The sequence below is a fragment of the Dermacentor silvarum genome, chromosome 2, assembly GCF_013339745.2.
Source record: "Dermacentor silvarum isolate Dsil-2018 chromosome 2, BIME_Dsil_1.4, whole genome shotgun sequence".
Lineage (NCBI taxonomy): Eukaryota > Metazoa > Arthropoda > Arachnida > Ixodida > Ixodidae > Dermacentor > Dermacentor silvarum.
Genome location: NC_051155.1, coordinates 30,859,716 through 30,874,654, shown reverse-complemented (window position 1 = coordinate 30,874,654; position 14,939 = coordinate 30,859,716). Strand labels below are relative to the sequence as shown.

The window sequence follows — 14,939 nt, the reverse complement described above, 5'->3', positions numbered from 1 at the left end:
CAATTATTTCCCCTACATAACTGCATCCCTTTTGAAAATTTGCATAGGTGCCATTAATCCAGAACATAACCGAAAATTACGGTTGGCACAACAGATTGTCCACATAATACTGACAATGCGAAATATACAATATGCCTTTATGGCGTTTATCTGAAAGCTCTATATGTCTTGGACAGCTACCTAAGATTGTGACTAGTGGGAACTCACCTGTTTGTTTCTCCAAAACTGTGTCGATGCACAAGAGTGATCTTATTTTTTATGCACAAATGTTGCGAGTCACTCGCAGTGTGGAATAGCCTTCGATGTCCTTACCAGAATGTTTACCCTAAAAGCCCACATCGCTTGGATGTGTGGGATTGTGATGTATCTCATGCATGTCAAAGTGCTCATTGCCCGATTTCATTTCGGAGAAGGTCTGTCAGAGGCATTCTGTTCTTGTTTCTTTCACAGAGGCCTCATCCCGTTTTTTTTCCCAATACTTGAATGTATACTTTTAAGTAATATGGGATATAACTAAGGTACTGTATTTAATCAAATACAGGTCGATCTTTTTTTTTCCAAAATGAGCTATCGACCTGTTTGTGACCAAATAATCTCAACCTAACACCTATTTCTTGAGTTTCAATATTGCAAAAAAATATTTTTAGTCAGTCCCAGAATTTTTCTGACAAAGGGTATACGTTGAAAGCCTGCACTCTTCCTTGTGTTGTGTTGTTTTTTTTTTCTTATACAGTAGACTTTTACAGTAGGATTTTTTGGTTAATTCGATCCCGACCGAAAGTCCCGGCCGGCGCACATGCATTTCTATGGGCCCAAAGTTTCTTTATTTCAATCCTAAAATCGGCCTTCACCGGATAATTCGAACTTGACCAGTCAGCACGCACGCGCCTGACCCCTACAGTGACCCCTTTAGTGATAGCGCCTGTCTCAGCGGAGGTTAGGGGACAGTGGATGCGTTGAACACACGTCATCTCCTGTCGAAACGCCTGCTTTTGACCTGCCCTAGGAAAATTTCCAAGCAATAACCGTAGGTTACAATGTCTGATTACGGTGTTTAACCGATTCTAACACGCGCCTTCTTTCTTTTTTTAAAGAAAATTTGGCCAAAAACTGCCTACACGGGGCAATCGGACACGATACCAAGATCGCCTTCATAGCATTTGTATGTGTTACTGCACAATGCATATGTAGGATAACACGACATCAGGATACCGGCTACCATCGTGCAACACATATTACACCCTTGCCCATTGTTCTGGCTAAAAATTCGGTTGCGCGTTACATTTCTACTTTGTTTAGGTGCTTTAATGCAATTTCTACATTAGTTTTCAACTTTGAACACATAAAAAGTGAGTGCGCATTTGATTCGGGGTCGTGGTAGAATCAGAAAAATACTGCCAAATGAATCAGCGGTGTGTTAAGGCGTTTTTTCTGCATTTTGTTTAATTTGACCCACCGGATAACTTAGTAAATTTTTACATCCCTGGCAAGGTCGAATTAATGGATGTCGAATGTACCCTTGATTACTGAGAAAGTTTTTATTTCAGGTATGAGCCAACGAAGTGCCAGTATAGATGATGAGGTCCCTTGTAAGGAGGCCGGTTGACGCTTTTAGTGTGCCTCACATTTTTACTTGTCGGTGAAGGGTGATGCTGACAGGGCAAGCTGCACCTCAATGTTCAACTACTACGCGAGAGCACGACAATGGGCCCTGTGCAAACATTACATGACGAAGACAGGTAGGCTAGGTGGAACACTATTTGACAATACACTGCGGTTTCGGCACAACAGCACGAGGGACAGCCAGAGCAAACAGAGCAAGCACTGTACATGAGCATGATTTGATGCTACAAGATTGCACAGTTCTGCAGATCTCATCAAAGCTTAGAATTGTTTGCTGTAAACTTTTAGTCAATGTCCAGTGCTATTTGCATCTACTATCTTCCATGCTCTCCTCATGGAAATCACAACCCATTCTCTACAAGCTGACCCCGGCTGCAGCTAAAAACACTCACCTTGGCTACTCGCTTGTGGCTATCCTTGCATACGACGATGTGCTCGGGGCTGACACACACCACATGGTCCAGATCTGCACAGATTAGGCCACAACACTGCCATGGTATAGCCACATAGTTCCTTCAGGCACTGAGTAGTCTTGTACATTGAAAACAATAACAAAGCTGTAATTACAAAATACTGTAATAAAAAATTGCCCTTAACTTACACGAATTTCAACATTGTAAAATGTCATTAAGTTTAAAGGCACATGAAATTTTCAAGGAAGAAATCTGGGCACTATGCTGAAAACAGACAATTTATTTTTCCGGCCCCTAAAACTTAGTGAATTTAATATAACTACGTGGTGCAAGCTATTGCTACACTAGTCCTCTCAAATGCTGCATGGAGAATCTGCAGCCTCGCAGAAATGGAGTACCATACTTTGAAAATCCAGGGGGAGTGCAGTGGCTTCGCCAGTGAGGCCATTAAAGACACTTTGTCATGTTTGCCTTGCTTCAGCTGTGTCAGCATACTAATGTGTGAATTCGGTCTTCGTTACCAGGTTTGAACATGCCGTTAAAGTGCCCATCTGTTAAAGTGCACATCACATATAGTGATGAGATGAATGTGAAGTGATGCATAAAACATCATGCAAATGGCCTGCTTGAAGGATGCATGTGACTGCAGTGTCACATAGAAGGCTTTTGAAAAAAGACTGCATTTTTTTTGAAAAATCAGAAATGAAAAAAAAATAAAACCGCAAAGCAGCTTTTGAGACCCAAGTGAGCCAGATGGCACAAGCTAGAAATTAAATTCAGCAGCTGTGAATATGATAAAACATCCCGATTCATAAACAATTGTGGTCACAAAATTACAGGATTTTACAGCACACCACCGAAGAGCTTAAGAAATAGAATTTTTTCAGCAGGTTTTCTTGCATTAACAAATGTGGACTCAACATCTAAACTTTCAAAAATACAGTAGAACCTGTTTATTATGAATTCAATAGCTCCACAATAAGTAGTCGTTCCATCAGTATTTTGTTATATAAGAAATCACCCTTAAAAAAATCTCAAAAATTAACCGCACTAAAGCTGGTATCAGATCTTTACAATTCGGCAGCACTTTGGTTTAAAAACCAAATTTTCATGGTAATTTTTGTTCCTGGTGCATTCCCACGCCTAGCCGCAAATTTCCATGGTCTCCGCATTAAATGGCCTAGGCGTTACGGCTGCGCATCTGCAACACAAGAGCTGTATATTATCTGTGTCGCTTCGGGCAGAAAAGAAAATGCATGTCCGATAGGTAAAACCTTACCGCGAACTGTTATCAGCAATTGAACAAACAAAGCATCACCGAACTGTGTTCTCCTGATAACAGCACTTTGCACCAACCCTTTGTCAACCCTTTGCAACATTGCGTGGCGGTAGCATATGGTGCAGCATTCTGGTCGCACTTCTGTTCTTTGGCACTTCACATGCGCCCTCTTTTTACCGTGACCGGGTTTGAAGCGTTCGTTGTAGCAGTACAGCGATTTAAAAAACCTTCGTTATATCTAGAAGCAGTGTCCATAGAGAGGGTCAAAAATCGTAAAAGCACTGAAATGTGTTCGTTATAACCGATAGATGGCTATATCTGGGATCGTTATAAGTGGGTTCGACTGTACTACTTCAGGTATAAACTCTTTTGATGGCGATCCCGTCAGCCGCCCTGCTTGATCATGTAGTGACACATCTATTGCTTGCCTCGGCTGCCTCTGTTGCCTCCGTGTTTACAATGCATGTGCATGACATCGGTCATGATCTGAGCAAACCTTTGTTTCAGTGGATAGCATAGACGGCGAGTGGGTGGATGACACAAAGCTTTCACCACAGCTGCAGAAGACATGTAAGCTCTTTCGGAGCTCATTATGCCTTATCCAAACGTTGCAAGCAATGTATACAGTGCTTGTACTAGAAGCGGCACTAAAATTGTTTTCCAAGCTGTGGAAACCTACCGCTTTTGAATTAAATCAAGATCAGTGTCTTTTGCTCTTCATTTATTTGTCACGCACTCTGATGCAGCGGCATGTTTTTGACTCAGTAACGTTCCTCAGTGCGACCACTATCCGATAGCATATTTTCTGCCTAATCGCTCGTGTGTGCGCTCTGTCGGGATAGATTTGTTCTTGCTGAGCACAAGGCTTGGTACGTAGATGTTCTGTACATTGCAATCATCATCATCATCATCAGCCTATTGTTATGTCCACTGCAGGACGAAGGCCTCTCCCTGCGATCTTCAATTACCCCTGTGTTGTGCCAGCTGATTCCAACTTGCACCTAGTTTTCTGCCGTCCTCAACTGCGCTTCCCTTCCTTTGGCACCCATTCTGTAACTATAATGGTCCACCGGTTATCTACCCTACCCTGGCCTGCCCAGCTCCACTTTTTCTCTTAATGTAAACTAGAATATCGGTAATCCCCATTTGCTCTCTGATCCACACCGCTCTCTTCCTGTCTCTTAATGTTACGCCTAACATTTTTCGTTCCATCGCGCTTTGCGCGGTCCTTAACTTGTTGTTGAGCTTCTTTGTTAGCATCAAAATTTCTGCTGCATATGTTAGCACCGGTAGAGTACAATGATTTTACACCTTTCTTTTCAATGGCAGTGATAAACTTCCAGTCAGGATTTGGTAACTCCTTACTTTGCAATAGCTAGCAGCAAAGACGTATTATCGCTAGTGACTCGCTTACTCTGACGACTGTCAAGAAATTATGAAACGTTCAGCTTCGTACATTCGTGTGCTGTCGATGTAGTCACCGTCGCCCCGGCTTGGGCAGATTGATCCAAGAGTGTGCCCATTCACTTATTCTTAATATGTGGGCGATATAGCAGGCATAAGTATTGTGAATTGGGGTGGATGTGTGTATATAATGAGCGAGAAACTTATTATGATAGGAAATGTCGCTACTCCCCAAGTATCTGTGTAATGAGCAGTGCTCACTCCAGCTCACTTTCCAGGGTCGAAGGCCTTTGGAGGTTAGCAATCCCACACTGGCACATGAGTAAAGTATTTTATCCTCGACAAAAGCCATGAATTGCGAAGGGCCAGCAACACAGGCTGTCCTTGTGTAGCAGTGGCCCATGAATTTGGCCACACAGATACAACCCATTCCTTAGCATCCCAGTCCCTATTTTTGCAGACAACTATTGCACATGCCTTCCTTTTACCATTCCACATCTTGCAGTATGAATGGAGTACAGTGCATTGGTGATCACCCAGGTGCATTCCCAACAGCTGATCGCAGTGTAGAAGCGGTAATAGAGTAATGGTTTTGCATTTGCTTGATGCAATGTGCAATGATGATGATTTATTGGCATCCCCTATGAAACAGGGCCGTGACAAATAGTCCTGCTTGAGTTACTCAGGTATGCTATACATGCTTTTCATTCTAGCATATTTGTATATATCTCCTTAATCTTTTTTCCCTTCCTCAAAACTTCCCTATCTACCTTGTACCACTACCTATGCCTGTAACGGACCCGGTCGTATCAATTACTTCCCCGCTTTTTTCCACCGATACTCTAAGCGTATCTTGCTTAATCTCGACTGCTGACCAGTTGATGCTTTTGTCCACTTTAAATCCAAGAGCTTCTGGAAGGTGTACATTACCAACAAGTCTCACTACGTGAATCCCTTCGCATACCTTTAGGATGTGCTGAATGGTTTCCGGCTTTTTGCTGCAGCATACACATGCCTCATCTTATTGCGAATATTTTCTCCAGTATGTTTTTGTCCTTAGGCAACCTGCTCGAGCCTCAAAGAGCACGGCATTGCCCTTTGTGTTATCGTATAGATTTTTCCCTTCTAATTTCTTTCTTCTCATTCTTGTAAGTATCCATTGCCCTTTTCGTTTCCACTCTTTGCATCCAATTCACTGTCTCTATTTCTCTCACTTTTTGATGACTCCTGGTTGTCTATTTAAAGTTTCGATTATCTTGTACTTGGTTGCCAACTTCCTTGACCTCTTCCTCCATTCTGTGTCCACGATTTTCATGTACAGATACTTGTGCACTTAACCGCCCATTTATTTTCATCCATGTTCCTGAGCCTTTCTTCAAAACTAATTTTGTTCTGCACTTCTATGACTTCAAAGGGGGCCCAACCCATGTCATCCTGCACTGGCTCATTTGTGGGTTTACTGTGGGCTCCCAAAGCCAACCGGCCCGCCAATCTTTGGTTAACTTCCAACCCCGACAAGATATCAAATTTTAAGCATAGAATGACATTTGCGAACATTAGTGCTGGCACCATTACTCCTTTCCTGATTCCACGCACCACCTCATACTTATTGTGGCCCCACAGTGCTCTGTGTTTCATTATTGCTGTATTCCGCTTCCCCTTTATTTTCAGATTATCTTGGTGTTTGCTTGAGTAAGTCTTTCCTTCGTTTATTTTTATGCCGAGGTATTTATATTGCTTGACTATGGGTATGACTTGCTGTTGAATTGACACTGCATAATTACTCGTCTCTTCATTAAAGATCATAATTCCTGATTTATCTGTGCTAAACTTAAGGTCTAGATTTGTCACTGCGTTGCCACACATATTCTCGAGTGTCTGTAAGTCCGCCAGTAGCACTATGTCGTCCGCATACATCAGTCCAGGGAAACTTCTGTTGCACCATTTCTCCATTACGCATGTAGGATAAATCAAACCCTAATTCACTGTTTTCCAGTCATCTTTCCATGACCTTAACATAATGTGTGAACAACAATGGAGATAGGTCATCCTTGTTTGAATCCTTTATGAATTTGCACCACTTCATTAGATTTTTGGCTTTCCCATACTGTCTACCATTAGCGCCCCACCAGAAGCACGATCTCGTTCCTCTAGAGCAAACTACTCCGCAAAAAGGGTCCATCGAAGCATAACTGACAGTTCAACATTCAGCATGCTTGGAAAATTAGCAGCCACTTGAGAAGTTTGCCTGAAGTAAATCATCAATGAAAAAGGGTGAAAGACCACAACCAACTTCATGCCCACATAGCGACACCGCAAACATACCAAGATGTTTACATTCCAACTTTTTATCTCTAGAACACACATAGCTCATAATACTGTCAACTCCCATTAATTGAACCATTGTGGGACCACAAGATTTCTTTGAATTATCTGAAATGTGGAATTAACTGCAGCAAAATAAACGAATTCAAATCTTTTGTATTGCTGGAAGCAAGCTTTAGTGTGTTTTTGTTTCCTGCTCTTGAAGCACGACTCAACAAGCATGAGGCATAGAGCCCCGACACGTTTAAACAAACACTGGCTCAGCGTGACACAACACAATACAAGCGGCAATGAATTGATTCATGGGCAGAAGCATTGGCCACTGAAAAATGAACTTGTATGAGGCAGCTTCAAGCCTCTGAAAGCAGTAGCATCATCTGCTGAAATTCTTGTGTTTTCAAGCTAACAGTAACTGCTGCGTGCCTGAGGGGAGCCGATGCAGATTGGTGGGGACTGAATTAAACGAAGCAGCATGCTTTCGAGTTCAAACAAAACAAGTTGTCGTTCCATGGCAATGTATGGTTTCTCGCCGGGACTTCTCAGTGCGTTCAAATTAACGGGAGTAACTGCACTGAATTTCGCAACATATGCACAATCAGATGTACGTAAGTGCGTGTGTATGTCACACATATTCTGATATTGAGGCATTGTCTTGGTGTGTACAATTGTAAGTGCAGTGCCTGAAGGGAATGGCACATTTTCTTGACGCACACCTCATTTGAAGTAAATGAAACAGTCAGAGAAAGTATGTGAGGAATAAATATCCCAGTGTAGAGTATATAACTCACAGTCAAACAATCCACATTTATTTGTCACAGCTAGAAGCCACTTGCACCGAATGCGGCAGCTGAACTTACCACCAGGGCTACCAACCAGGAAGCCCACAGTCTTGGGCTCGCCACTGGGCCCTTGCCGGATTGAGAATTCGTCCTTGTTGCGGTAGCCTTCCACTACGGGCTGCGAGGAGGACAGCACGCACGAGCAGGCTCTCATTGCACCGCTAAGGCATGGACTCCCTCAGGTGTTAGCGCAGCACAAAAGTGGCTACTAGCCACTGTGAATAGGAAAAGGTTAAGAGGGACTGAAACTGCACAAAGGGATCACATTCATGTGTTAGTTTAGATCATGTGCTAGCTTAGGAGTGGAAGGCAATGCACCAACACTAGGAGTCGAACCTAAACAAGTTTGTGCAGCGCAAATTAAGGAACACCAATGACATATACGGGCACTGATTTCCAATTATTTTATTTTGGAATCGTCAAATCAACTTTTTATACATGCAGACACGATATTAAACACCAAATACACATCAGAAACTACAGTTGTTTATCACTAATTTTTAAGCTTGGGGCGCTCATGTGGAGATCACCAGCTTTCCTTATGTGGGCTGCTTCAACTACCTCTCTTTCTGTTTTTGTTCTTGCATGTCTCTCCATGAGAGCCCTTGCATAAATATTAGTGATATAAAAAACTGCAGTTTCTCAATGGTCATCTCTGACTTGTATATTTTGTTTGACAAGATGTCTGCAGGTATAAATGTTTGTGTAGCGATTCCTAATTAAAGTAGTTGAAAAACAGCACCGTCTACGTTGCTCACGTTCCTTTTTGTCCTGTTTATTTGTACTGCACAAACTCAGCTTTCAAGAACAATGTACCAACTAGCCTGTGAACGAGTTCTTTTCAAACTTACAACCCTGAATTTTGTGTGGCGTCTTACCAACTAAGCTACAGTTATGCTGCCCCTTGCGGCACTTTCATGAACATGCACGAACATGCACATGTAATGAAGCATTGAAGCTGCTGGCCAGTGCTTTTCCAGTTAATGGTTGTAGGTTTAGCGAACTGTGAGAAATTACAGACATCACACAAGATGCCAACGGCATTACAAGGCAACTAACTGGCTCATATATGATTTTTACAGCATCTAGGGCACCAAGACCACTAGATCCAGTCTTCTTCACATGGCCTGCTTCTTTTGGTTCTTGCCACTCGTTTGTACGCAAGCCAACGGATCTTCTATCTGCCATGGTGGCTGCTCAGTGACTGTGGTGTTCTGCTGTCGCATTATGCCATGCAGGAAGAAAGTATTCTCAGGAGAAAGCACATAGATGACACCACCAAGAGCTGTGGTTCAGCAAGTGGCACCAAAAGCTGTATGTCCTTATCAAACACCAAGCATAGTATTTATTTTTCGATTGATTTCTTATGCCTGACACAATGATTACGAACAAGGATGCAGCCTTGCCTGGGTTCATGATTAGACATAGAATGCATGCTGCACCAAGATGTTCTCACAGTGCACATACTAGTCACATTCAAGTGTGCTGCAAAAGTGGCAGGCACGCGTGACGATCCTGACAGTGCTGTCACGCTTTTCCCTCAACATGCAGTCAGAAGTGCTCACCGAGGGTAGCACAGGCCGCAGAGGGCAGGGCAAGCCATTGGGGTCCTCAGGAAATGCAACGTCAACTTTGCGCAGCTGTTGGCCCAGACGCTGGAGGTGCTTGCTCACATCCTGGTACTTGAACTGAAACATATACCCCTCATTTCATACGCCCTCCATGATCCACTGCTCATAAAACCACTGGCAAGCATCAGTGTGCTCCATACAGACACAGTGATGTTACTCCCCCATGCCACTTTGGAGCAGCATTTGCACTTGGAGCAGTAAAATGAGCTTCCAGGACAGGTTTATGAAACCAAAGCATATTACAGTATAGACCACTTATAATGTAACCGCTTATAGTGCAGGACCGGATATAGTGTGGTCTTTTCAGACTGCCGTTAATTTCCCCCTAGCACTCCATGTATACACGCATCACTTATAGTGCAGTTGCGGGAAACGAAATACCAGTTACAGTGCGGCTGCCTGGGAGTACAGATGTCAGCGGAGACGGCGAACGCTCCCCTCAAACGGGCGCCCCAAGGAGTGCTCGAGGAAGGAAGAGAGACGAAGTGGAGGAGAAGGACACGTGGTGCGAATGAACAGCCAGTGAGGCTGAAACGAGAATCTCGAGTGCGAGTCGTAAAATATCACGGCGCGCATAGCGATCGAGGGCCACGAAACTGCCAATGCCAGCCAGCACTCGCTTCACGATAATGGCAGTAAACGAAACTTCACGGAGCGGGCGGCGCCGGCACAGCACGGCGAAGGGCGCACGCGGAGACCTTGGAATGTGAGGGAGGAGGGCGGCAGGGAAGCAGATTGCACCTCGGCAACTCCGCCGCTTCGGTGGCTCCCCTCGCCCTCCCTCGTCGCTCTCTCACTTTCGACTGTCACCGTGCGCGCCCGCCGCCGTGCAGGCGCCGCCGCTCCAGCCGGCCCGGCGCCAGCTCCCCTAAGTTTTGTTTTCTGCCGTTATCGGGAAGCGGGCATTTGCCGGCGTGGGCAGTTTCGTTGGCCGGCCTGAGACAGCGCCGCTCCTTCCCTCTGCGCCGTAGCCGCAGCGCGCAAGGTCAACACGTGACTAGAAAGTAGAGGAATCATAAAGGGGAAAGAAGGGTTCACTGCCATTTTTGACGCGTGGCTACGGTAGCGTGGCTGAGACGTCGGCACGTACACGCATGTTCCGGCACACCGCAGAATCGGCGACCTTGCCATTTGAGAGAGGGTGAAATTTCCGCCGCGTTTTTTTTTCTTTCTTTTTTTTTCTTTTCGCACGCGAAATTGAGGGGTCTCTCCTAAGCTTTTGCTCTATGGCGGTGCCGGAGCAATGCCGGTTGGAGGCGCCGCCGCGTGATTTGATTCGAATTAACGAGATTCGTTTGTAAATTAAATGCAAACGTTCTAGCCGGATTCCTTGACTGTCGCATACACGTGGCGGCTCAGTGCACATGTTTTGCATATGTGCGGGCCTTGAAAATTGTTGCTTTGGTTATAGTGCGGTACTGCTTATAGTGGGAATATTCGCGACTCCGGCGACTTACGTTATAAGCGGTCTACACTGTATATGGAGCCTTTCAAGTAGGCAAGCCATGTGAAAGCAATAAGTGGTCGCTTGCTCATAACTTTAAACACTAAAAATGACCTCGCCGCTTTGTCACAGTCCTCACTGTAGACTGTGACGATGCAGTGTTATTTGAAGTTGTGCTTAAAAAGCATTCAAGTGGCTTAGAAAAGCATGGAAGCACTTGGACATGCTAGACTTCAGAGGCGTTTGAGAACTTTCAGCATTATCTCATGGCTATAACCATATCCTTCAGATGAAGCACTCCATGAAGCAAAAGGTGTATTGATAATACAGCCGAGGCTTGGGTTATGAGTGCCCCCTCACCTCCTTAATAGAACTGATAATTTTTAATGTCTTTATTCTCACGGGATTACCACAACACCAAAATTTATCTACAAATTATACAGGTCCTTCAACATTAAACTTACCAGTAATATTGATAAAAAAGCTACACTAGCTACACAAATACAGACGACTTCAGTTAATTTGACTCAAGTGAATTCGATCCCGGCCAAAGATCCTGGCTGGCACCCGTACATTTCTATGAGCACAAACTTTCGTTATTTCTATCCTAAAATTAGCCTTCACTGGATAATTCGTACTTGACCAGTCAGAATGCATACACCTGACCTTTATGGTGACTAATTACCAGAATTATGGCCCAGCAAAAGACGAGAGCTCACTAGTACATAGTGCGCCTGACTATGCTGCTTGCGTCGTCCCTCGACTTTTGCTGCACCACAATTCTGGTAATCAATCATGCACCAACTAGCCCAGCAATGTGTTTTAGTTGACGTATGCTGACCCTAATAGCAACCCCTTTAGTGGCAGTGTCTGTCTCCATGGAGCTCGGGGGACAGTGGATGCGTTGAAAACACACCCAAAATAAATATATAGACAAAAACGCCTATTTTCGGCCTGCCCTAGGAAGATTTTCAACCTATAACCGTAGCTCACATTGTCTGATTACAATATTTACTCGATTATAACACGCACCTTACTTTTTTGTTTTGTTTTTTTCAAAGATAATTGGGCCGAGAATTGCCTGCGCGCTGCAATTGGACAGGAAACCAAAACACCCTTCACAGTATTGGGCAAAACTGCCTTTAAAAAATATCGTGCAAAAAAAAAAGGTTGGTCCACATCTGCCTGCTATGGCCCTGAGTAGCGCTGGCTAACACTCCCAGGGCTGAATCTAGTACACATTAATACCCAATTTAGTGGATGGATTGATGGCTGTCGCCGTAGCATAATTGGCACTGCAACGCATGCTTCATGCAAAGGTTGTGGGTTTGTCTACCACCAGCGACAAGTTACCGTTTCGTCCACTTTCCCTTTTCCTCATTATTTTCTACATTTCAATTTAAACAGCAGCTGATTACCCCTGTTCTTTCCTTGGCTTCATTGTCTGTTGGCTTTATATGGTCGTGATTAAAAAAATAAAGCCCCTTTGTTTCCCTTCTTCGTGTGGGTAAGGTGAAATTAGGAAATCGAATGCCATTTTGCAACAACTTTTATCGCTAAATAACCAGCTGCTGGTTAGATTTCTACTTTGTTTAGGAGCTCTAATGTCATTTCAATCATAATTTTCTACTTTGTACACATAGAAAGCGGGGACGTGCATTTGATTCGAGGGCGTGTTAGAGTCGGGCAAATACTGGCAAATGAATCAGTGGTGTGTTTTGGCGTTTTATATGCATCTTGTCTAATTCAACCCACCGGATAATTGGATAAATTTGATCGGTCCCGTCAGGGTCGAATTAATGGAAGTCAACTGTAGTTGCTTGCATAGATGATTTATGTGCCTTGACAAACACATTTGCTGTGACATTGTAGAATCGGCAAATGTATAAAAAAAACTTCTTTTTCAATTTGATTCGACGTTTACGGTATATGTTTAGAAGTTTTAAAATGATCATATTCAAAGACTTTTTTGATTCTTTAGAGTGCTTTTAAATGTGAAGCATTTGTTGCCGGCGGCTCCGTCTGTTGTCCCGCGACCCACACCCCCACAGCGCATGCGCGTCCCCTCCCCCTCTCTCTCCTCTCCTACGCTCCCCCCTTTCTCTCCTCTAGGAATCCTCTACAGAGCGGTGCCTGCGTGCCACACCCCCACAGCGCATGCGCGTCCCCTCCTCTTCTCTCTCCTCTCCTACGCTCCCCCCTTTCTCTCCTCTAGGAATCCTCTACGGAGCGGCGCCCGCATCCCACACCCCCACAGCGCATGCGCGTCCCCTCCCCCTCTCTCCTCTCCTACGCTCCCCTGTTTCTCTCCTCTAGGAATACTCTACAGAGCGGCGCCCGCGTCCCACACCCCCACAGCGCACGCGCGTCCCCTCCTCCTCTCTCTCCTCTCCTACGCTCCCCCTTTCTCTCCTCTAGGAATACTCTACAGAGCGGCGCCCGCGTCCCACACCCCCACAGCGCACGCGCGTCCCCTCCTCCTCTCTCTCCTCTCCTACGCTCCCCCCTTTCTCTCCTCTAGGAATCCGGAGCGGCGCACTCGACAGGTGGTGCGACAGCTGCATACTCCGCTGGGGGCACCACAGTAGTTCCGCGGTATGAAAATCACGGAGTGAGCGCGCCTCATTCTCTCTCCTGTGCAGCGCCGCGATGAGCGCTCGGGCCACTGACGCAAAACCATCTCCCGCTCAAGCTATCTCCCCGCTGCTTTGCATCCACACATGGTTCCATTTAGCGGGAGATGGGGTAATTTTTTTGTTCCCAGTTATTCGTGATCAAATTTGACACAGGCTAATTTCACATTCGTAGGTGGGAGTCTTGGCACAAAGACAAACCTCCATGTAACGCAGCTTATTGTGGGGTAAAAGAGGAAGTCAGTCTTGCTTTTACCAGCAAAGACGTGGAGCACAGCTGTTATCAACTTCACCCAGCTTTACACTGGAATGTTACAGAATCCTCTACATCATGTCATGGGTTTGTCTCTGTGATACGACTTCCACCTCTAATTGCAACATTACCGCACAGAGTCAAATTTGATTATGAATACAGTCGCTGATCAACTTTTGGACTGCCAAGAGGTCACAAAAACATCCTAACAATTGAGCAGTCTGGAAAGAGAAAAAAATGTTTTGTTGCTTTTCACAATGCCAGCGGTATGAAAAATTTACTTCTTTTGCCCTGTGTTGTGCTTCATTGAAATAATATACACTTGAAATACCACAAAGGTTGAGACGGCAGGAGCATTTTGCTTTTGATCGTCATGCAGCCCGATGTGTGTTGCGTACCATCGAAAAGTGCAGATACTGCACGTGCAACCTTGACAGCATGTAATTGTGCAATGCTGCTTTATTAGGCTCTATCCTGTGAATTCAGTTTGGAGCTTTTTGCCTACATGTGTGCTTCCACCGCCTTGTTCAGTAAATGTACAAACTAGGTAGCGGTAGTTACTGGCAGATCACCCTTGGACCTGTTATAGGTTTCTACGGCCGCCAGTGCAGCCCTAACGCGTGATCCTATGCCCAATCGCTGAAAAAAGTCAACTGGTTCAGACAAAAGGCTATAACAAAGGCCGGTCACTAATACCTTTATAAATGTCTAACGCTGACAATAAAATAAATACTGCCACAGCTTGGCTGAAATTACCCATTTTCTGCTGACAAACACTAAGGGTTTGAAGCCTCCAGTGGTGGAACAGCCATTTGACCTTTTATTGCAGATCATGGCGGTGGCAAAAAGCTGATCTGGCTCAGCGTCCAATGTGCATCTATCGTCCAATGTGCATCTATGCACCAGCAGTCTCGATAGTAACTAAAGTAATCAATAAATATAGCAGTGGCATTTGGGATAAAAATTACTGAACTAGATTCAATAATTTTTAATAGAATGGTGTTCCTGATGCGTATATTGAGGTACAAAGCCACTTCTATCACTTGGCCTTCCAACAGACACTTGTCGCACTTCAAGCAAGCAAGGAAAAAAAAA

At 44.6% G+C, this 14,939-nt stretch overlaps 1 protein-coding gene across 1 annotated transcript in view; it reads right to left on the bottom strand.

Moving 5' to 3' along the window:
• Positions 1 to 14,939, bottom strand: part of LOC119441404 (tRNA (uracil-5-)-methyltransferase homolog B) — a 52,570-nt gene that overhangs the window by 26,789 nt on the left and 10,842 nt on the right. Inside the window, exons 4-6 of the mRNA XM_037706029.2 lie at positions 9,449 to 9,571; positions 7,902 to 8,001; positions 2,016 to 2,089 (exon numbers count right to left, since the gene is read on the bottom strand). Coding sequence (XP_037561957.1) covers positions 2,016 to 2,089; positions 7,902 to 8,001; positions 9,449 to 9,571 — 297 coding nt within the window. The remainder of the gene's footprint in view (positions 1 to 2,015; positions 2,090 to 7,901; positions 8,002 to 9,448; positions 9,572 to 14,939) is intronic.